Below are 21,831 nucleotides of genomic sequence, written 5' to 3' on the forward strand. Positions count from 1 at the left end.
AGGTTGTGTAGTGCATGAATATATCACATTTCAAATGCACATGTACACTACCTTTCAAAATTTTGGGATCTGATTTTTTTTTCGACTTTTTTTTTAATGTAACAAGGATGCATTCAACTGATCAAAAACATAAGATATTTCATGTTATAAAGTATTTCTATTTTAAAATAAATGTTTAAATGTTCTTCCTAACTTTGATCATCAAAAAATAAATCCAGTGCTACATTTAGCAGCACAAACATTTTCACCTGTGATAAGATTTAATAAAATAATATGAATACTAATAAAATAATAATTACCTTATTAAAAATAATTGTAAAAAATCTTGAGCACAAATCAGCATATTAGAATGATTTCTGAAGGATCATGTGACAAGGAAGACTGTAGTAATGGCTGCTAAAAATTTCAGATTTGCCATCACAGGAATGAATTACATTTAAGATATATTAAAACAGAAAACCGTTATTTTAAATATTTCACAATATTACTGTTTTACTGTATTTTTAATCAAATAAATGCAGCCTTGGTGAGCAGAAGAGACTTCTTTCAAAAACAAACAAATATTACTGACAGCAAAATTTTTAATGGTAGTGTAGTGCAAATACATCTTTAATGTGTGTGCACAAGAAAACACAAGAGTCACTGTCTGGTTTAAAAACTCTCTCAGTATCTCTATTTCTGTATTAATGTACAACCGTTGAAAATTACAGCATCATTTGTTTTTCATCTTTTTTTTCAGTTTTCTTTTTTTCAGTTTTTTTTTAACGATCTAACTATCAACAGCCATTTCCAAGGAAGAAAAAAAAAAAAAGAAGAACGCAAGAGTGAGAAGGAAAGAAGGCAGAATTTATGGCAGGAGCAATGATGGAGGAAGAAAGAGTTAGACTGTTTCGGTGGAGTGTTTTGAGTGCGTGTGTGTGTGTGTGTGTGTGTGTGTGTGTGTGTGAGCGCGCGCGTCTAATGTCAGCTGACATGGGGGTGTGAGAATGCAATGTTTGTGTATGCGAATGCTAGGATACAATCGTGCTATTCTCAAACCCTGCAGCTGAGTAAAGATTAGAAAGCAAAAAAGGGGCACTGATGAAGGAAAGAATGAACAAAATGGGAAAAAACTGCTTTGAAAAGAGATGCTCTAAATGAGAAAAACACAAAGGAGATGGGCAAAAACGTTATGAGATGCAGAGTAGAGTTTTGACAAAAAAAGTGGAGGGGTATCTTTGGAGAGAAGGGGCCAAGACAGTTGAGAGAAGAGTGAACTCGACATGGATTTAATGGACGGATGTTCAGGTGTCGTGGAAATCCTTCAGCAGCGTCTGTCTCTTCTGCTCAGCAATGTGCATCTGATTCTCCAGATCCTACAGAGAAAGCGAGAGGAAAACATTATGAATTATTATTATTTTTTTTTTTTACAAGTTCACAACTTCCTCTAGTCTTTGTTCCAGCTCTCACCCCTCTATCGTTAGCGCTCGGCTCTCCTCTCTCATAACTGTCTGCTCGCTCCACTTTCCATGACAAGTTCTCGATCTCCGCCTCCAGCTGAGCTTGCTGATACTCAAACTACAGGGAATAAAAATGAGATTTCCCATTACCAAAGACTGATCTCAAAGAGATATTTGACCTTCAATGAGAGATTCACACATTTAATGCAAGTGCTTACCAATTTTTTGCGGGGTCCAGACTCCATGTAGTAGGCATAAGGATAAGTGTACTGCAGTGTGTAACGACACTATGGAGAGAGCAAACACACAGCGTAAGTGTGTGGAAACATGGACCTTTATGCGTATGCATTTGTTTCTGCAGAATAGGGCTGCAAGATTAATCGAAATAACTGTAATAGGTCAATTATCAAATCGCAAAGGCTACAATTTAATTAAACAAGTATATACGCTCATTGTTTCAGAGTGTAGCGTGGCACAGTGTCATTTGACTTGTGAGCAGTTTTTCAGTTTGTTTCACAGTAAATGCAGCTCTGAATCACACAAACTCCATCTCTGAATCGGCTAAGTTCGGGTTGATTAACGTACATTTGGGAACGCAACATGCGCCAACCGTCTTCCCAAACTTGTAATGAGAAGTGCTTATAAACTGGCTGCCATGAAAAAAAGAGAAGCTTTGAGGTTCCCCTCCATTTTTCCACCAAAATAAAACCTTGAAGGTTTAATGTTTGAAAATTAAAAAAAGAAGACACTTAAAAATAAGACTACTAAGAATATTAGTACTACAAGTTTATATAGTTTTACTGTAAAATAAAAGTATTATAATTTTTTTCCTTTACAGTTTATAGCCAAATTGATGTATAAATTACAATGTTTTTGGGCTAAATTGTGTAGCCTTACAAACAACCAAACCTTTAAAAAAAATAAAATAAAACATTTTAATCGTAAACCGCAATTTGTGTCAGGAAAAAAAATCCCAATTCACAACTCGTGCAGCCCTACTGTGTAGTACAGCTGGATTCAGCTTGTACCTTGGCCAGTAGCTTGGCAGCATTCTGCAGGTACTGCCAGTCAATCCAGGTGCCCAGGTTATTCATGACTCGCTCCTGAATCTTCTCCTGGATCCGCTGGTATGTCTGTGCCTCCAGCTGCATACTCTTATTGTGGTTCTCCCACTGGACAGACAGATAATGTACAGATTGATGTTTCCGTATCAAAGCAATTACGTGTCAATGGAGTTATTAAGATGAAACCTGCAACTCATAAATACAATGACATAATAGCTCAGTTTCAAATCTAGTGAGCTGTATTGTTGCCATCTAGGCAGTATCCTAACTGAAAAAGAACACCATATAGGCAACAACTGGACAACCACCATAAAAAATTCCATTCCAACATGGTTTGCTGTTAGCATGTTGCTAAGCTAACAGCATGATATTCTTAGCATAACAAATTAGATAGCACACATAAATATTGAGTAAAATAGTCCATTTAGATTTAGAATTAGACATTTTTATTGATACCTCTCTGTAATGAGTTAACTATAATGTTACTGCCTACTTTTTGAAACAACCTACTTGTCAGGTCACAAAGCTAACGTTTATCAGTCTTTTTCAAAAGAGATTTATTTATTATTAATTAATGATTTTTGTCTCACCCTCTCAAAGTAGAACAGGTATTTTTTGAGGGCCTCTCTGGCCTGGGCCTGCTGGCTCTGATTCACGATGTCTGGGTTCTCTTTGTAGCGACTGCACTCGTAGTACTCACTGCCATGAGTCTTCCAATCTCCCAGACACATCCAGCAGAAATCTACACACCGCCATAACAATTTCATTACAATCAAGACCCCTTCATCACTCAAAGGGATTTTCATGTAATTTCTATAAACTAAAAATCAATGGGGGGGCATACCATGTTTACACTTTGAGCATTGCTGCAAAGAGAGGAAGAGAAAATACATGTTCAGTAAAAACATGAATCTTTTTTGTATTATCATCCTTTTTAACATACACTACTTTCTATTCATCAAAGAATCCTGAAAAAAAATGTATAGCGGTTTCCATAAAAATATTAAGCAGCTAAACCGTTTTCAACACTGAAAACATTTTTTTCTGGAGCACAAATCAGCATATTAGATTGATTTCTGAAGGACCATGCGACGCTGCTTCTGAAAATTCAGCTTTACCATCACAGGAATAAATGACAACTTAAAATATATTAAAATAGAAAACACTTATTTTAAACTGTAATAATATACTGTTAATAAAAACATGTTTTTACTGTGAGCATATGAGACTTCTTTCAAAAACATTTTTAAAAATCTTATCGGCCCCAAAGTTTTGAACAGCAGTGTGAATCTTGTTGAAAAAGTGAAGATTTGTTTTGATCTCATTTTGATGAGAACAATCTGAAGTTAACAAAACATTCAAGTAGTACTCTCACTCTGACATGCTGGGCATTTTATTAAGTGACCTCAAAAGTGTGCAGATAAATCAAAAAGATTGTGTATACTACTCGCCATGTGGTTGCACCCTCCATTCTTCTCAATGCAGATATTGCACTTAGGGCACTGTAGGCACAAAATCAAAACATAAGGATATTAATAATATCTTTACTATCAAATAAACTTACACTCAACAATATATACTTAATGTGTCCATGTTAAATGTATCTGTGTGTGCTTCCTTACATCTTTAGTGTGTGCACTGATGTAGTTGGCTGTCTCAGAGTCATCTGCACATTTGGTCAGCCATTTGCGGATGGTAGCACAGTCTGTGGGCGCATGATACATCTGTCTGCACTTAAAACTGAAGACAGACGGACACAGTCAATCCAAACACACACACATGCAATTCCATGTATTACGCCATGAACTGAGTAGTGTGTGCGAGTGTAATTGTGTGTAATACCAGAAGACTTCTTTGCAGCGGCTGCATTGGACTCTACGAGCTCGAGGTTTCTGCACCTGTATAACTATCGGACAGTCAGCACCAGGACACAACTGCAGCTGGAAATGACTCTGCAGACACACAGAAACATGAGCAGGTTAGGGGCAATCAGTGAGATGTGCCTGTTCTACAATGACAAAACTGGAGATGTACTGATATCAGAATTCTGCCGGATACCAATTTTCATGTTATGGCCAATATTAAACTAAATGAAATAAATTAAATAAAAACGTAGTATTTAATTAATACAATAAATGTATAATACAATATAACAAATAAATCTAAAAAGAATAATGTTAAATTAAATGTTTTAATTTAGGCAGCATAATTTTATAATTTACTACCCACCACCGGTTAAAAGTTTGGGGTTGGCAAAATGTAAAATGTTTTTGAAAGAAGCTTCTTATGCTCCTCAAGACTGCATTTATTTAATAAAAACACAAAACAGTAATATTGTAAAAATATTATTAGCATTTAAAATAACCGTTTTCCATTTTAATATATTTTAAAATTCCATTTTAAGCTGAATTTTCAGAAGCCATTACTCCAGTCTTCAGCGTCACATGATCCTTCAGAAATCATTCTAATATACTGATCTGTGCTCAGTAATGATTTGTTATCAATAATGAACAGTTTTAATATTTCAGATTTTTGTTCAGAATTTTTGACAAATAGAAAGTTCAGAACAGCATTAATTTAAAATAGAATGTTTTATGTAACAACTGTCAGTTTTTGATTAATTTATTTTAATCCTTGCTCAATAAAAGTACTAATTTCTCTAGCTCCAAACAACTGAACCATAGTGTGTAATAATTCTGTAATATAATGTATAATAAAATAATGTTTTTAAACCGTGTTAGTCATCGACAAAGTAATCTAAATATAATAACAGGTGAAATGAGCATGCAAAATTCAATATTACAATAATCTTTAATATTGGCAGGTAACTTATATGGTAAAGACACATTGTGCACTCCTGGACAGACACACCTCCACATAGTCCCTGAAGAGGTAGCGTCTGTATTTGTCTTTCAGTTCCTCGCTGGGCAGCAGAGGAAGAACAAAATCATCTGGCATGCGAAGAGAGCAGTCCTGCGCCATGCAGGAGATCTCTACAGACAAACACAATCCACAGAGGAGATCAGATAACAAGCTCACTCTAATCAGCAATACATACTCTACTGCACAGTCTTTATGTGCTCAATGTGTGTGTGTGTGTGTACACTCACCTACTCCCACGCCATCTTTGACAAGTACAGTGCAGTGCTGCTCCCAGCATGCCTTGCAGAAGGAGTGCTGACAGGGTAGAGAGAGGAGAGCGTCTCTCCGGACCAGCTGCAGACACACCCCACACTGCTGCGACGTCCCGACCTGAAAACACACACACACACACACACACACACACACACACACAAATGCATGTCAAGAGAAGGAAGTGCAGTAATGATCATTAACAGTATAATTAACGGTTGTCCCAGGAAACCAGTTTTTTTCACAGCTGCGCTTGTTTCTTGTCTGTCAAATAACTATGTCCCACATAATAAAATAATTAAACTTGAATCGATATTACTTGTCCATCATTGATGTGGCAAATAGCAGTGTAAGATGCAGAATAAAGTACAGTCAGCTGGTCATTATCGTAAAATAAACCCCTTTATTGCATGTATACCATACTCAGTGACATCTACAAATTGTCAAAGAACAGATTTCAGGATGGGCATATTTTTAATTGCCTCAACATTGCATTTTAAAGCTGAGAACTTCTTGGAATTCAAGTTTTAAGGGATTTTAATCCGAAAAAATAAGAAGAAAAAAGTATATTTTTCATAAAAAATAACTATATAGAAGACAGTTTTCACGTGTAAACACACACACGGATTACAGGAACTCACAGTAAGAGATCTGCAAATGCTTGTGGGCTGAGCATGGGCTTCACTTAGCAACTGAGAGGAATTGGACTTATACCTTCAAATACAAGAAAATATTAACAGATTGAGACCGAAGTAACAAAAAACATGTCCAAAAACTTTTTTAAGATTAGGATTTTAGATTAAACATTATTTGAATGTAATGAATATTTTAGGTGCTGTATTTAGCTGCATTTTCACTTTTTTGTATTCTTTAAGACTTTTTGCAGTTTACATAAGATTTCCTGCAGTGACAAATAACGTACACTAATGTTCAAATGTTTGGAGTCAGTAAAATATTTATTGTTTTTGAAAGAAGCCTTTCTCGGCTGCAGTTATTTGATCAAAATACAGTTAAAAACAGTAATATTGTGAAATATACAATAACGGTTAAATATAATATTAAAATAACTGCTTTCTCTTATATATATATATTTTTTTTTTTTTTTTTTTTTTTTTTTAAGATATGATTTGTTCCTGTGATGGCAAAGCTGAATTTTCAGCAGCCATTACTTCAGTTTTCAGAAATCATTCTAATATGCTGATTTGGTGTTCAAGATTTTTTTTTTTATTATTATCAATGATGAAAACGATTAATATTTTTGAATTCTGATACTTTTTTCAGTATTCTTTCATGAACAGAAAGTTGAAAAGAACACAATTTATTTGAAACAAATCTTTTGTAACATTATCTTTACAGTCACTTTTGACCAATTTAATGCGTTCTTGCTAAATAAAAGTATAATTTCTTTAAAAAAAAAAAAAACTGACCCCAAACTTTTAAATAATAGTCTCTCAGATGTCATGAGTAATTACACAAGAATTGCAAAAACATTTGTTTAAATAATTTTAGATGAAGTATAGCATATCACACCACTGTAACTATTTCACTTTTCATATTAACTACCCATATATGTGTACATATTTTGTTGTACTTAATTACCTTTCGAGTATTTGTGACACTTGCCAGTGAAAATGTACAAGGACCAGTTTGGCTACAGCTGGTGACACCTGAAGGGAGAAAAAACATCTGTACTGACAGACTAAACACCATGCACAGTCTTAACAATTTACAGTTTGGAAAGATACATAAATACACAGCTAAATATTGTCAGCCAACAATAAATCTGCTAAACATATTCACTCATTTGGTCCCTCACCTTTAGGGCACTGGCTACATTGTTGACTTCCTCAGTTAGTGCCCTCTGGCTCTCCCTGTACGTCAAGCAATTGAACTGGTACTCTTCTGGGTCAAACGGTTCTTCTACTGCCACGTCATCGTCAAGTCCATCATAATAATTAGCGACGTCTTCGTCATCTTCGAATTCCTCGTTACTGTCTGAGGCTTGGCTACTCATATCCACAGACATAACCCTCTGGGCCAGACCTTTCCCCGACTGACAGCTGCTCTCCACTAATCAGCAGCTATTCTCCGCCCCCAACTGGACCGAGAATCCCAGGGGGCCCTGTGGCTTTTAGCAGCACCGAAAAAAACAGAAGAAATCACACTCCCCGTCACTCATGAGGAACCGGAGCAAGGGATGAGCTCAGACAGAGAAAAAAATACTGAAAGAGAGAAGAAAAACACATTATTTGGTATCTGTCATTTATACATGGTCAGACTGTATTGTTCATGATCTTAAAAGCTGTTTAACCTAAAAGTTTACGCTCAACATTAGTTGACGAAGTTCTTTACAATTCTTATTTTCTGTTTCTAAATAGATTTAAATTGCACCGTCATGAAGGGATTTATTTTGTGATGATGACCATCTGACTCTACCTTTCCCCATTTATTACACAGCTCCTTAACAAATATATGAATGGACATGAAATATTGATTCGAGTTGAAATGATTTCATTCTTTCTTATAAGAAAGAGACTGCAGAGCACCCAGGAACACTGAACTCAATCTCCAACACAAGTCCTGGTGTTACTGGAGTTTATTATGCAATAATAACCATCTGACTGCACATTATCTGTGTGATAATAATAATCCAATAATAATTGGTAGAATAATAATCCTATGATTATTGAAATATCATGAAATATCGATTAGAGATATTTTAATAGTTTACCTAATGCTTAAATTACTCGAAATATTCTAGTTGAATCCTGTGATAACCAATCAAAATCAAGGATTCCCCCAAGTTGTGTAACAGAGGGTAACAGTACCCAACCACTTTTTCTGAGGCCTTTGATCCTAAAGTATTTTTTCCCCCATTCGGATTTTTTAAAGTCTTAATTAAAGAGATATGAGCAATGAACCAAACCAACCAGCTACAAGGCCTTGCTAGTTCATTTCAATGACACCCACTAAGCTTGACCCACTGGTCAAGGAGCAGCTCCGATATTTTTTTAGATCAACACACCTTGGAAACTATCTGAAGGTTGTACTTGTAGATGTCTGTATCAGTATTACCAGTGGCCAAGCATCTCTTTGAGCGTAAGACAATCATAACCTCACATGCAGAGAGGCTTAGCGTTCCGTTTTAACGGATTACACGGTGTACTGACAGTCCAACCGGACAGCAGGAGCAGGGGAGGCCGCGTGATCACAGAGATCAGAGCTCTGCGTGTGTGCGCCTGCTGATGTGATGAGTCACCGATTCAACTGAATAAACTATCAGTGCACATTAAATTCAACGTGAGCACGGGGTCGGTGAGCAACCGTCCCGTCCAGTACAGGGTGGGTCGGAACGGCCACAGTCATGGGACGACCTGAAGGTCTCCACGCGCTCGTGCACTGTCTGTCCCTAGCATTCTACTCGGGGCTATAAATAGAGCGCGACGCTGGGTAGCATGCATGTTATCACGCTCAGCTGGGTTACGGATCATGTTTTAAGTGCGTAGGGGTCGGGTGGGGGGTTGAGCAAGGACTGCAAACTCACAGTACTGACAGAATGGGTTGTGCTTTGTTTACTCCATAAGAATCGGGCCGCACCAGCTGTTGCTTCTCTCTACACCAGCACACATACAGCAGCGCGATCGATGCGCAGAGTCCCTCTCTCCCGCTTTATCCCTCTGAATATAGATTGTTTCATTACGCATATCCCGCAGTTTAAAGTGCATACAGTCCCATTAAACTTGTTTAAGTGAATGCACGGGTCGTTTAATGTCGCGTTAAGGGCTTTATTTGCAATCATCCGCCAGCGCGCACTCCAGCTCGGGGATTCGTATGTAAACAAGGCCGTTTTGGTTCGCTCGCCAAAGCCGCTGCTCTCTGATCGTTTAAAGCCCCCCGTCGTACCCAACATACTGACTTTACTCACCTGCAGGACCGCCACTCGACGCTGGCTATTGGGACAGAGATCCGATCCGTTCGCTTAGATGAGTCGCAGCAGAGCTAAAGATCGGAAGTACGGGGGGATTCTAGAGTGGCGTCACTTCCGTGCTCGAGTGTGAGTTCTGTTACTGAGGAGGGGCCACACAGACACATACACACTTGCAGTAAAACACACACATGCGCGCACGCTTATGCAAATGTAGGTCAACCAAACAAGAAACCAGATTTACAATGTGCAACTTAGGTACAGCAGAGAAAAGCGCCTTCATTACAAGTTCATACCTTTAAGACCTGCCTGTTTTGTTAATAAATATGAAACAAACAAAAAAGAAAAAAGGAATATAAATTAATATATATATATATAGTAGGAAAATATTTGGAAATGACCTGCTTCAAGATTGGATTCGAAATAGTACTTTTTCTGTAATATCTTTGTCAGAAAAAGAAAGAGTAGCTATTATAAAATTGATTCGATTCACAATTATTATATATATATTTTTTTAACAAAATGAGATTTAAGACAAATTATAAATTAAATGTGTCCTTTTATTATTGCTTGGACAAAATGATGCACATTTCTTTATGAAAGTGAAATATAACACTATAATAATATACTAATATAGCACTTGCATATTACTGCTCTTTTGTTGGTTTTGATTGCTTCTATCGTCCTCATTTGTAAGTCGCTTTTGGACAAAAACGTCTGCTAAATGACAAAATTTAAATATAATGTAAATGTAAATAACAAAACTACATTGAAATTTAAAAATAAGCCCCAAATAAGTAACACAAATAAAATAAATCTCTTCATATAAACAAACTAAGGCTTTGTCTGTGCTCTCTCCATTTAAAATTAGAGGCAACCACTGCATTTTAATCTTGATCCAAACAAATACATGCAACATGAGCAGTTTTTAATCTTTAATATATTGAGGCAATCAAATTACAGATTTGACAGAAAACACATTCATACATTTATATGTACAATGTTCCATATAAGCACACTATTTATGTACATTATACTCTTACTCTTCTGACCATGTATGAAATGAATGGAACAAGCACTGCCCATTTCTTACAGCGTGTGAAACTGCTATGGAAAGTGACAGTCGTGGCTGGACAGGACAAAATGTGTACATGGAAGGAGATAGCTTTCATCGTATTCCACCTGGTTAGAGCATGTTATTACAAACACAGAGACACTTCTTCTTACACTGCATGTGCAAATCCACAATGATAATCAAAACCCGTCACTGCTGCAGCACAGTCTATGTTCAGTTTTCGAGCCACTCAGTGCAGATTTGGCAAATGCAGGTGAACACATCCTACTGGTAACATGCATGACTTAAACATATACACGTGTCCGAATTCATTACGTGGTACCTGAAACATGCACACACATATCAATTCAGATCAGCACTCCAGCAAATAACAGATCAGTAGATCTTAATCAAATAGGACAAAATTAGATTTTTTCACCCTACCCTACCTTTAAGTACACAGATGAAGAGCTAACCGCGCATGACCTTTCCAACATGATTGCATAATGCGTGAGATTGAACTAGTGCAAGACGAGCATTTGTGGTTAAAAAGTATATACATTTTTATTGTTTTTAGAAATGACAGATCGTTTCACCAGATAAACCCTTATTCCTCAACTGTGATCATGTAGAGCTCTTTGAAGCTGCAATTTGGACGGTCAACTCGTTGGGTCCCATTGAAGTCCATTATATAGAGAAAAATCCTTAATTTCTTCTTGACTAAAGAAAGACATGAACATCTTGGATGACATGGGGGTGAGTAAATTATCAAGAAATTTTTATTCTGGAAGTGAACTAATCCTTTAAAATAATTTGAACTCACTTTGCCATCAACAGCGATCGGAGGCTGGTACTCTTCAGTTTGCCAGACTCCCAAGAGAGGCAGATTTTTGACATCTTTCTGCTCGGACATCATCCTGGAAAAACCAAGCACCATCTGACAGACATTAGCATAAAAAAATTAGCTTTAAAAAGTAGTTATGTCATTTATTGTAAAAAGGTCAAATACACGTACCTTGTACGGCTCCTCTCCTGGTCGAACAGTTCTTGCTTCCTTCAGCCAGGTATCTCTAGAATGGAGTGTGCGCGCACAGTCTCTGAAAATAAACACCATAAACACAAATGCCTGCAATTGTATTTGTTCTAATTTCTCAGATTTGGGAAACAGATGTTTTTTTAAATTGAATTGGAAATATTTGTTTTTGGTAATTTAAATAAAGCTGAAATAAGATCAAATATAAATATTAGATAAAAACAAACTTAAAAACTTACACGAAAATTTAAAAATGTTGCCTTGGCAGCTAACTGAAATTAATAAGTTTAAACTGAAGTACTAAAATACTACAAAACTGAAATAGAATAAAGATAAATATAAATATAAAAAATGACATAAAAACACTAACTTAAACTAAAATAAAAATGTAAATAAAACTCAAAATATAAAAATGCTTAATAAAAATTTAATATAATTTAAAATATTGCTAAACACTATGATAGTATATAAATAATACTAAAATAACACTGACTATAAAATAGTATAATAACTTAAATGTTACCTTTAGCAAATATAAAAACCAATATAAACTTTTATACATGCATTGTGATGTCTAAATTTACTTCTAGCATTTAAAATGTTTTGGTTTTAGATTTGAATGTTTTACTTTTTATTTATTTATACAAAATCGAATAGAGTTTAATATCAGCCATTTACTGGTTTTTGATCATAACATGAAAATAATTGATGATTTATCTGCAATAATACATTTTATCATTCAAACTGTTTTTTCTAAAGTTGTTTTACAAAGGAATATTCATCTATCTTTCATACTGTACAGTATAACGTTGTGATGCCATATATTCACCTGTAGCATACAAACGATATAAAGTTTACCGTGAATAAACTGGCTCTCCTCTGCAGTACCCCAGGACAGCGGCTGTAGGGGGGTAGATGGCCTCGTATTTTAGCAGGTGCCTCTTTAGTGCGTACAGCGGATGGTTCTTGTATTCTGAGATGGATATCGGCAATGGCTTGTCCAATAACTTTGCCTGCATCTGTGGATGAGGAGCACAGGCGAGTCTTAATGCACCTCATGTGTGATGAGACATGTTAGTGTGTTCACTACCTTTCAAAAAGTTTAGGCTAAGTACCATTTTTTGAAAGACGTCTCTTATGGTCACCAAAGATGCATTTATTTGGTAAAAAATACAGTAAAAATAGTAAATATTGTGAAATATTAAATATATTAACAATTTAAAAGAACTGTTTTCTAAAATGTAATTTATTCCTGTGATGGCAGTGTCACATGCTGATTTGGTGCTCCAGAAACATTTCTTACTATTATCAATGCTGAAAACAGTCATGCTGATTAATATTTTTGTGATAACCGTGATATATTTTTTAAAGGATTCTTTGAAGAATAAAAAGCTCAAAAAACTAAACATTTATTTTTGTGACCTTGACATAAATGTCGTTTTTTGTCACTTTTGATCAATTGAATGTGTCCTTACTGAATAAAAGTATTCATTTCTTTAAAGGGGTCCTATTATGCTCTTTTACAAAGTCTTGATTTTGTTTTGGGGGTGTACTAGAACAGGCTCTCATACTAGGTTGTTCGAAAAACACATTATTTTTCACATTTTACATTATTACAACACCTCTCTCCCCAGTCTGGCACGAACGGCTCGAATAGTTCCTGTATCAAATGAAGGGACTTCTGAAATACGAAATGTGTTGTGATTGGTTAGCTGGGCCAGTGTGTGTTGTGATTGGCAGCACTCGGCGCCTAGTCGGGAAATGTCATGCCTCTTACCATAGCCGCCTGCGTGCTTCAGTGTAAATATTGTGTCAAAATCAAATAAATTTGAGCACGATTTAAACCCAGATGTTTGTAACCACTCTAAGTTCGTCTGTCTTGGGAAAGCTAGTGCGTCTCCGATATATAACACTCGTTGCCTTCTCTAGTGCAGCTCAACCAGGTCTCGTCCCATTCGTCTGTATTTGTGTAAAATATGCGTTGTAGTCCAAACGAGTCGTTATTTGTAGTTTTTGAAAAGTGATTTCTGTTAAATAAAATATCCCCTTTTGAAGTGGACTTTGAGCTTTGTAACTTTGCAGATCTTTTTTATGCTCAAACAGCAACATTACAGACTAACTAAAGTTGAAAAAGTGAAAAAGCATAATAGGACCCCTTTAAAAAAATCTTGTGTACGTGTAAGTGCACATTTACCTCCTGATCCTCCTCCTGTCCTCTTTCAGTATCTGGAGACTTGTAGAGGCCCATAGTCTCCTCCCACCATTCTGAGTCGATGCGCCATCGGCGTGATGATGTCAGCCACATGGGGTCATACCTGCTGCTAAGATCTTTCAGGTACCTCCTCCTCTTCACTTCCCTCTTCCTGTTTGACCTCACTCGACCTCTGAGAAGCCCAACCTCTTCCTTTCCTCTTCGACTTTATGCATACTTTCATGGCCCCGTCAGAGTCTTCACTATCGTCCTCACTGGTTGGTTGAAAATCTTCCTCACTCTGCTCCTCCTCCTCCTCGCTGCTGACTTCTTTGTATGACACTTTTGAAGCTACACTTCTTCTTCTTCTGCTGTTTTTGGGTTTCTGTCCCCCTGCTGCCTCTTTTTCTCCTCCTTCCTCTTTCTTTTTCTCTTTCCACCTCTTTCTACTTCTAGTGCAGCATTTTGGGCTGATGATGGGCGTTTGGATCCGGGAGATAACTTAGGCTCCGGGGAGGATTTCTCAGACTGATCTTTTTCTGGAGAGCTCTTGGTAGGTGTGGTCTTGTTCTAAAAACAATAAACATGCACAGTCCATCAAAAATACAAAGAAAGAATTTGTACACAAGCACACTGTAAAACCTGATAAGTTAAGAATACTCAAAACATTTGTGGAAATTTATTGTCTTAAAATATTTGAGTAAACAAACTAAATTTTTTTTAAGTTAGTAGAGCTTAACATTTTTATGACAAGTGGGGCGGGGCTGAGAGCCATGGGAGCCAAGCCAAGCCTCCCTTCCATGATCCCACCCCACTCATCACAACGACAATTATATATAACTTGCTTCCATTAACAGCACATTCATTCAGATCTTTATAGTTAAGTGCTAGATAGCAATGGCACACTGTCACGTACTAATGTCTTACAGACTCACAATTCTTGCAAATAGTCAAACAACATGCAATATAAAAAGTCTTGAATTTTTGCTGTCCATTCTCAACCTAACCACAGGCTCTACTCTTCACCACAACGGTAACACTACAAAACCAACATAACAGAAACCTGTGTAAATCCTAAAATAACACAACATTTAAGTACTAACTTATGTCTCTCTATGTTAATCTTGTGTAAAAACACACAAAATAACACTTAATTTCTACATTTATTTTCCTTGTTGTCTGATGCAAAGCATGCTGGGAACTAGAAAACGCAATAATTTTAAGTTCACCTTACTACAACAACATTTTAAATTTACAGAACTTATTTCAATTAAGTCCAATTAACTTTCATTATTATTTGAGTGAAGTTAACTCATTTCATTTAATTAATTTCACTGTTTGGTTTTACAGTGCAGAAGTAACACAAAAATAATCCAAACATCACCTTGCTGGCAGGTGGTGGCTTCAGAGGAAGGGGTTGCAGTGACAGAACTAACCGACAGAAGAGTCGCAATGACCGCAGCACCAATAAGAACAGCTACAGGAAGTGACATCACAGGTCAGAGCCAAATTTAGTAGATTTAAAAAAAAAAAATAAGGTCAAAGGTAAGTGAAATCTCCCTCACATAGGTCATCTCCTCATGGGCCCTTTTCCAGCACCATCCTCAACTCCACCCCCTTCTCCTCAGGTAAGGCAGGGTTTAATGTGAACATCATTTGAAACCTGGGCAGAGTCACAATACAAAAATGATTCATTTACACACAATCAGAGATCATCAATACACTATCTGCATATAGCACAGGAATAGTTGATCGAATAGTTGTCTTTTGTGGAGACATATTATCGTGGTGTGTAAATTGTGAACCTCATGATACTCTCCCTCATATGGTTTCAAATCTGTATGATGCTTTTTCTTTGGAACACAAAAGAAGACATTTTGAAGAATGTTGGTGACCAAACAACACTGGAGCCCACTGACTTCCATTTTATTGGCATATTCCGAGACATTTCTCAAAATATCTTCTGTGTTTCACAGAAGAAATAAAATCATGAATCATGATAAAATCATCACAACATGAGGATGAGTAAATCCCTTTAAAGAAGATGCTTTTAACCCCCAAGAAGACAAATCAGGCTTACCATTTGAGAAGTCACTCTAGGAAGCCATTGTTCATGCGTTTTGTGGCAACTGTGGTAAAGTGGGCAGGCAGTATTGACAAAGCAACAGCCAACAGGTCAGGCTCACAGCACAGCCTGTTTCGGAACAAACCGCCGGCCAACAAGCAAAGAAGGTGGACCTGTTTGACAGAGTAAATTAGAAATCATACACCAGTACAATATAGGCAATAAAAAATAGCCAAAAATCTAAGATCAAAGACTACATATTATTGCAATAAACATAGATAAAAACGTATTATTGTATTATATTATTCAAGTCTTTTTTTTTTTAAAGAAACCTTTTTTTCCAGGAAGGTTTAAATTAGTTAAAAACTGACAGTATAGACTTTACATGCAGCACAACTGCTGTCAAAATTGATGATAATAAGAAATGCTTTTCCCCCAGCATATTAGAATGATTTCTGAAGGATCTTGTGACACTGAAAACTGGAGTAATGGCTGCTGAAAATTCAGCTTTGCTGTCACAGAAATACATTTCATTTTATTATATATTAAAATAGAAGAAGAGTTATTTGTAATAATAGTTGACCATATTACTGTTTATATTGTTTTTTTTAATTTTTTATATTTCAAATAAATGCAACCTTGATGAGTGTAAAAGACTTCTAAAATCTCTTATCAACCCCAAAACCTTTGAATGGTAGTGTGTATATTCCGTTGATTTAACTGGAAATAAAAACTACAACAGAAATACACACACATACCTTGTGGGTATCCACCAGCAGGTCCTTGTTAAATCGTTTCATCATTCGACGCAGGAAAGTTTCAAACTCAGTTTTTCTTTTCTCCCTGCAAACATGGTCATGGTGTTACAATTTCCTTTTTATCTGACCATCACTACTCCTCTTATGAATGCGACTGCAACTATATTGTGGGCATTTACCACACTAAAGATTTTCATCACTTGGCAATCTGCCCCTTATTAAACTCTCTATCATAAACACTCACTTCCTCTGCCTCTTGCGAGCCATGTCTGGAGTCTCAATCTCAATCGGTTTTGACACAACTGCTAGTTCAGTCGAGTCCACAGGACCCAGGGGTTCTGCACATTTCTGAGAAAGCACACGGTACATGACCGCATAGAGGACAGTTACTGACTTGTGATACTGAATCTAAACATGTCTGATTACTAATGAGTCACAAAAAACACTATGTACCTTTTACTTCCTCCTCGTCCTCATTTTCTTCCTTGTCTTCTTTGATTTGTTTTGATGGTGATGAGTGCTCTGTGAACATGAGGCCCATCTCTTCACTGTGGTCACTCATGTCCTCTTGACTCTTCTGTTTTAACGTCACTGTCTTGGAAGTACTTGCTTGTTCTCTCATCAGAGGAATCTTTAACCTTTCTGGACGCACGAGATGCCACCCTGGAGTTTTTGCGGTTGTTTTTGTCCACCATTCTGTTTTCTAAAACAGACAAACAGGTCGTGGACCACAGCATAACAATGATCTCTATATAGTTTTGTGGAAAATGTCCTTCTCTGCAATGTCGATAATAATTTATACATGTGTTGCATCATGTGCTGGCACCTTTTGCTTGCAAATAATTAACATAAACATTGAATAACATCAGTACATATATGTTTATATAAAATATTAAAGTATTATATATGCATATATAATATTTATCTAATTTGTATCAGTGTTATAGTTAACTAAAGCCATAAAACAAAACATTTATTTGAAACAATATAAACATTGACTGGAATAAAATAAAAAATATATTAGGGCTGCTCAATTATGGCAAAAATCATAATCACGATTATTTTGGTCAATATTGTAATCACGATTATTAGGGGGCCATATGACCAAAACTTTATATGAGTGATTTATTTAAAGATAGTGATACATATCAAATATATATTTCCTGTAAATAAGGTTGATATGACGTCTACATTATAGAGACCAGCGGAATTTCAAACAAACATACAAAAAGTCCTCAAAATTATTGAAAATAATTAAACTGTCAGTAATAAAAAAAGCAAAGGACAAATACAGTAGAATAAAAAGATACAAATGAAACAAACTGTGCTTTAATGTTTTTTTTATGCAAGTCTCAAGCAGTTTACAGCCTACTACAGAAATTAATATGTAAATGTAAAATAAAACAGCATAGTCTTCACTGTAAGAATTAAACTTTTTTGGTTTCTTATTAAAGCTTCAAAAGTCCTTCACTCAAGAGCAGTGTGTGATTTTGAATTTCGCAGCAGGAAAATAGTCCACTGTCACTTTAAGAGCCGCACGGATCCAATTTACCGTTACACGCGTATATTCATTCTCAACGTTTTACGTTCATTTATTACATGACCGACGAAGGTATACATGAATAATCACTAAGCACCGCATTTTGAAACATTTGTGCGTGTATTTGACAGTTTAGGCGCGCACCTTGAGCTAAAAGATGACTTTACATGTCCGTGTTCTGTTCCGTCTCTGAGCGCTAATATCTTCCCGAGGAGCAGCAGCAAAATAAAAACTTTTAAAAACATTTTTATAAACTACTTAAAAGTGTCTAATACTAAAATAACACTGCTATGTATACAATGTATGTGATAATATAGAATGTGATATTTTAATAATTTCCTTTGGCTTTAGTATAATGACAAAAATTTATATTTTAGGAAAGGGTCTGTCACAATAGGAGCACATTTTATGATCCCAAATATGTACACTGGACACGCCCACCGTATATTGATGACACATACAATGAACTGACAAGAGGGGCTGTTTTCATTAACAACAAGCTACACAAGAGAACTCAAGCGAGAGTCTCTGCACACCTGCAGCTGTCTGCATCAACCGAGCACTACATTCAGACTATTGCAGTCCATTCATTTAACTGTTCAACTGCAAAGCTGCATTTTAACTCAGCGACTGCTTTTGATTCTGGGTTTGAGCATCAGCCTGACAAAGTTTATTTTATGGAGCATATCGATACCTTTGGTTTTTTGTGATTTGTATGCCGGTGTTCCGGCGAATTCAGTTTCCCTGTTCCCCCCTCACAGCGCCTGCGCAACTTCGCAGTGTTGCCAAGTCCGCGGTTTTCCAGCGGTAGTTTTTAGTAGCAATTGGGTGTTTCTTTTTAAAAATATCCTGGCAACCCCAATCATGACTTCATGATTTCGCCCCGGCTAAGCAAGTCAGCTTGTGGTGGTTTTGCTGTCTTTCTGCAAGCAACGTTCATTTCACCATGTTATTTAGATCATTTGTAATTAAATAGGTATTCATGTACATGACGTCCTGTTCAATCGCAACGTAGAGTCAGATTTCCTGCTAATTGTGCAAACAGGTTATATACAGGATTTATAACACAATACAATGATACTGGTTATGTTTTTCAATGTCATAATTATGTCTAACCACTTTCATCTGCAGAACAGTGTTTTTACATTGAAAACACAGGGGGAACAGATTTACCTGGATGCAGCATTTTTATTTATTTTTTGTCTAGATATTAATTTGTCATTTAAGTTGGCAACATGAATTAAAGGATTTAAAAAAAAATTACAATTATTATTATTTTTAAATTCATTTAATAAAAGCTTGTTTAAGAGGATTTGTTTTTTTATATTATGTTTGTTCTTTGCAATCTGCTTCGGTTTCTTTGTGTCAGTTTTCTGCTGTGTCGCTTTTCTCTTTGCCATTCTGCTGCTGCTGAGAGATCGTCGATAGTTTCAGGATAAATGAACTTTGGTGTACTCAGAGAGACTTGCAGTACACGTCAACATATGTAATGTAACCTGAAGACCACTGTTACCCAACACAGTCACTTCCCACCTTTCACTGAAAAGCCATGCAGTTTGCTTGCAGGAGATCCGAACATGCGTCACTTCCGCCTCTACTAAAGAAAGGCTCGTTTAGTAGACTGGGTAATGAGAAGATTTAAACGCTAGGAGGCGTTGTCACACAAGCTTTTTTTACTCTTCGCAAGGTGGGAATCATCATATAGTATTAACATTTAGGTTGATGACGATAATAAATATAGTTCTGACTAATAGTTGAGCTAAAATAGTTTTTTATTGTAATTATGATTAGCTTGAATTCATATTTGGGTAATAGTTATTAATATTTATATTTAAATATGTAGGTATAAGTGGACAATAATAACTCTCATGCAAAACAACTCATTATCATGTATTGTAATGTAAAAAAAATAATAGTTTGTTGCACTACCTTTATTTTATGCTAATTTTAATAATGAAAAAAGGTATATAAGAACATATCACTTTTACGAATGGAAATTGCAAGTAAAAATGTAAGTAAAACATCTGGACACGTCACAGGAGATGTGAAATGTGCCTGTTGTCGTGAAATATTGATAAAGAATCTTAATGGTCCCCAAAATATGTTTCATTTTCTTAAAATAAATATTTTCTTTTGATTTCATTTTTTTAAATTAAACATTTCAGGATAAAGTTTTTTTTTGTTTGTTTTTTTTAACACAAACCCATTTTATGTTCTATGGATCAATAAATGAACACACACAGACAACAATACAGTTATTCTTTTATTATTTGAAGGTTTCCCATTAAGTTTGTTCAGATTTGAGCAGTGATAAACACATGAGGGGACACAGATAATCAGTGTGGGCTGTTTCAAACATATCATACGATGATCATATGATCATATTAATGATATGTTGATACTAGCTTGTCATCAATAGCACAGACAAGAAGTGATAATATAAAATTGTGTGTTTCTTTATATTTAAAATTGCTGCGGTTTGCATTCTATAGGACATTAACCTCATTCAGTCAAGTTCATTAACATTTGGGCCTGACTTTGTGTGCGTGTGTGTGTGTGTGTGTGTGTGTGTGTATGCCTATGTGTGTGTACCTGGTGGTGCTGATGCAAATGAACAGCTGTTTTAGCGTCACTTGGCAGCAGATGTCCAGCCAGTGTGTGTGTGCGAGTGTGAGACTTCAGAGAACCGTCTGTGGACTTGATTGGCAGAGCAGAATCAGATATTCTCCCTGCAGCCAGCCAGACTCAATGGGCATCTGTGCCCGGACCGATGCCAGGACAGGTGTATGTGTGGCACCAAGTCTCCATGACGACACAGTCCCCCAGCCCTGCATGGCTTCCATCCCTATATGAGTCCTGAGCAATCTCAGATAGGAATAAAAAGCCATACGGGGCAAAGAGCAACAATCGAGGTCTCTTTCAAGCATTTACACACAACAATACTGCCTAATCTTTTTTTTTTTTTTTACCTATTCTCAGAAAACGCAATTCCTCCGTTTTGTGGTGTGTGGACAAGTACGGTATTACAAGTCTGCCGTGCTCTTATATAGCACTACCGTTGTGACCATTACAGGACAACCTTTCCGATACCACATCGACAAAAATAACGTCATATCCCTAAACTTAAAAAATAGCGCTAGATTTCTAAAATGTCCACGCCAAAGTGTGAGAAGAAACCGCAGTTTTTGTGAATGAAATAATGAACATTTACATTATTGTAGCAAAACCGATGCATTTTGAGGTTAATGGCAACAGTCGATAAACTGATTATAACACGGATCTCCGGCACATGCACCTGTTGTCCAGCCATTGCTATGTCTGAGAGTAAAAGGGGAAAACGCTGGCGACTGAGTCTTTTATCTCCAACCTAAACGCGCAACAGGAGGAGTAGGCTACAAACCGACAAGCCACTCTGCATAGAAAAAAAACCTTGTAAAATAGATTTTAAAAATACAAAAAAAATACCAAAAACACAACAACGCATAGTGTATAAGGAAAATTATAAATCGCGATGAAGGTCGAGCTGTGTTCTTCCGCGGCTTACGTGCAGTTCGGTGCGTAAAAACTAGCAGCGCAAATCGTCTCCATGTCATACATGACATTAGAATGACCAACGCATGATGATGAAAC

General features: G+C 36.4%; 1 protein-coding gene and 1 pseudogene across 1 annotated transcript; both read right to left on the minus strand.

Annotated features, from left to right (window-relative positions):
- Nucleotides 1-650: 650 nt before the first annotated feature.
- LOC107591779 (E3 ubiquitin-protein ligase ARIH2-like) lies at nucleotides 651-9,716 on the minus strand. Its single transcript, XM_016281024.1, has 15 exons — nucleotides 9,561-9,716; nucleotides 7,452-7,857; nucleotides 7,235-7,302; nucleotides 6,277-6,349; nucleotides 5,614-5,755; nucleotides 5,375-5,496; nucleotides 4,346-4,455; nucleotides 4,126-4,243; nucleotides 3,955-4,005; nucleotides 3,348-3,369; nucleotides 3,094-3,245; nucleotides 2,468-2,611; nucleotides 1,658-1,726; nucleotides 1,450-1,557; nucleotides 651-1,355 (listed from the first exon to the last, which is right to left on the minus strand). The coding sequence occupies exons 2-15, from the start codon at nucleotides 7,659-7,661 to the stop codon at nucleotides 1,284-1,286; spliced, it is 1,461 nt and encodes a 486-aa protein (XP_016136510.1). The 5' UTR covers nucleotides 7,662-7,857; nucleotides 9,561-9,716; the 3' UTR covers nucleotides 651-1,283.
- A 1,729-nt stretch (nucleotides 9,717-11,445) lies between these two features.
- LOC107591848 (DNA repair protein complementing XP-C cells-like) lies at nucleotides 11,446-17,223 on the minus strand (annotated as a pseudogene).
- Between the last annotated feature and the right edge of the window lie 4,608 nt (nucleotides 17,224-21,831).

The sequence above is a fragment of the Sinocyclocheilus grahami genome, unplaced genomic scaffold, assembly GCF_001515645.1.
Source record: "Sinocyclocheilus grahami isolate Dianchi unplaced genomic scaffold, SAMN03320097.WGS_v1.1 scaffold146.1, whole genome shotgun sequence".
Lineage (NCBI taxonomy): Eukaryota > Metazoa > Chordata > Actinopteri > Cypriniformes > Cyprinidae > Sinocyclocheilus > Sinocyclocheilus grahami.

Coding starts and splice junctions, on each gene's coding strand:
- LOC107591779 (XM_016281024.1), bottom strand. CDS start 7,661: ATGTCTGTGGATATGAGTAGCCAAGCCTCAGACAGTAACGAGGAATTC. Junction 5,497..5,613: donor CAAAGATGGCGTGGGAGTAG/GTGAGTGTACAC, acceptor GTTTGTCTGTAG/AGATCTCCTGCATGGCGCAG. Junction 1,558..1,657: donor CTGGACCCCGCAAAAAATTG/GTAAGCACTTGC, acceptor TATTCCCTGTAG/TTTGAGTATCAGCAAGCTCA.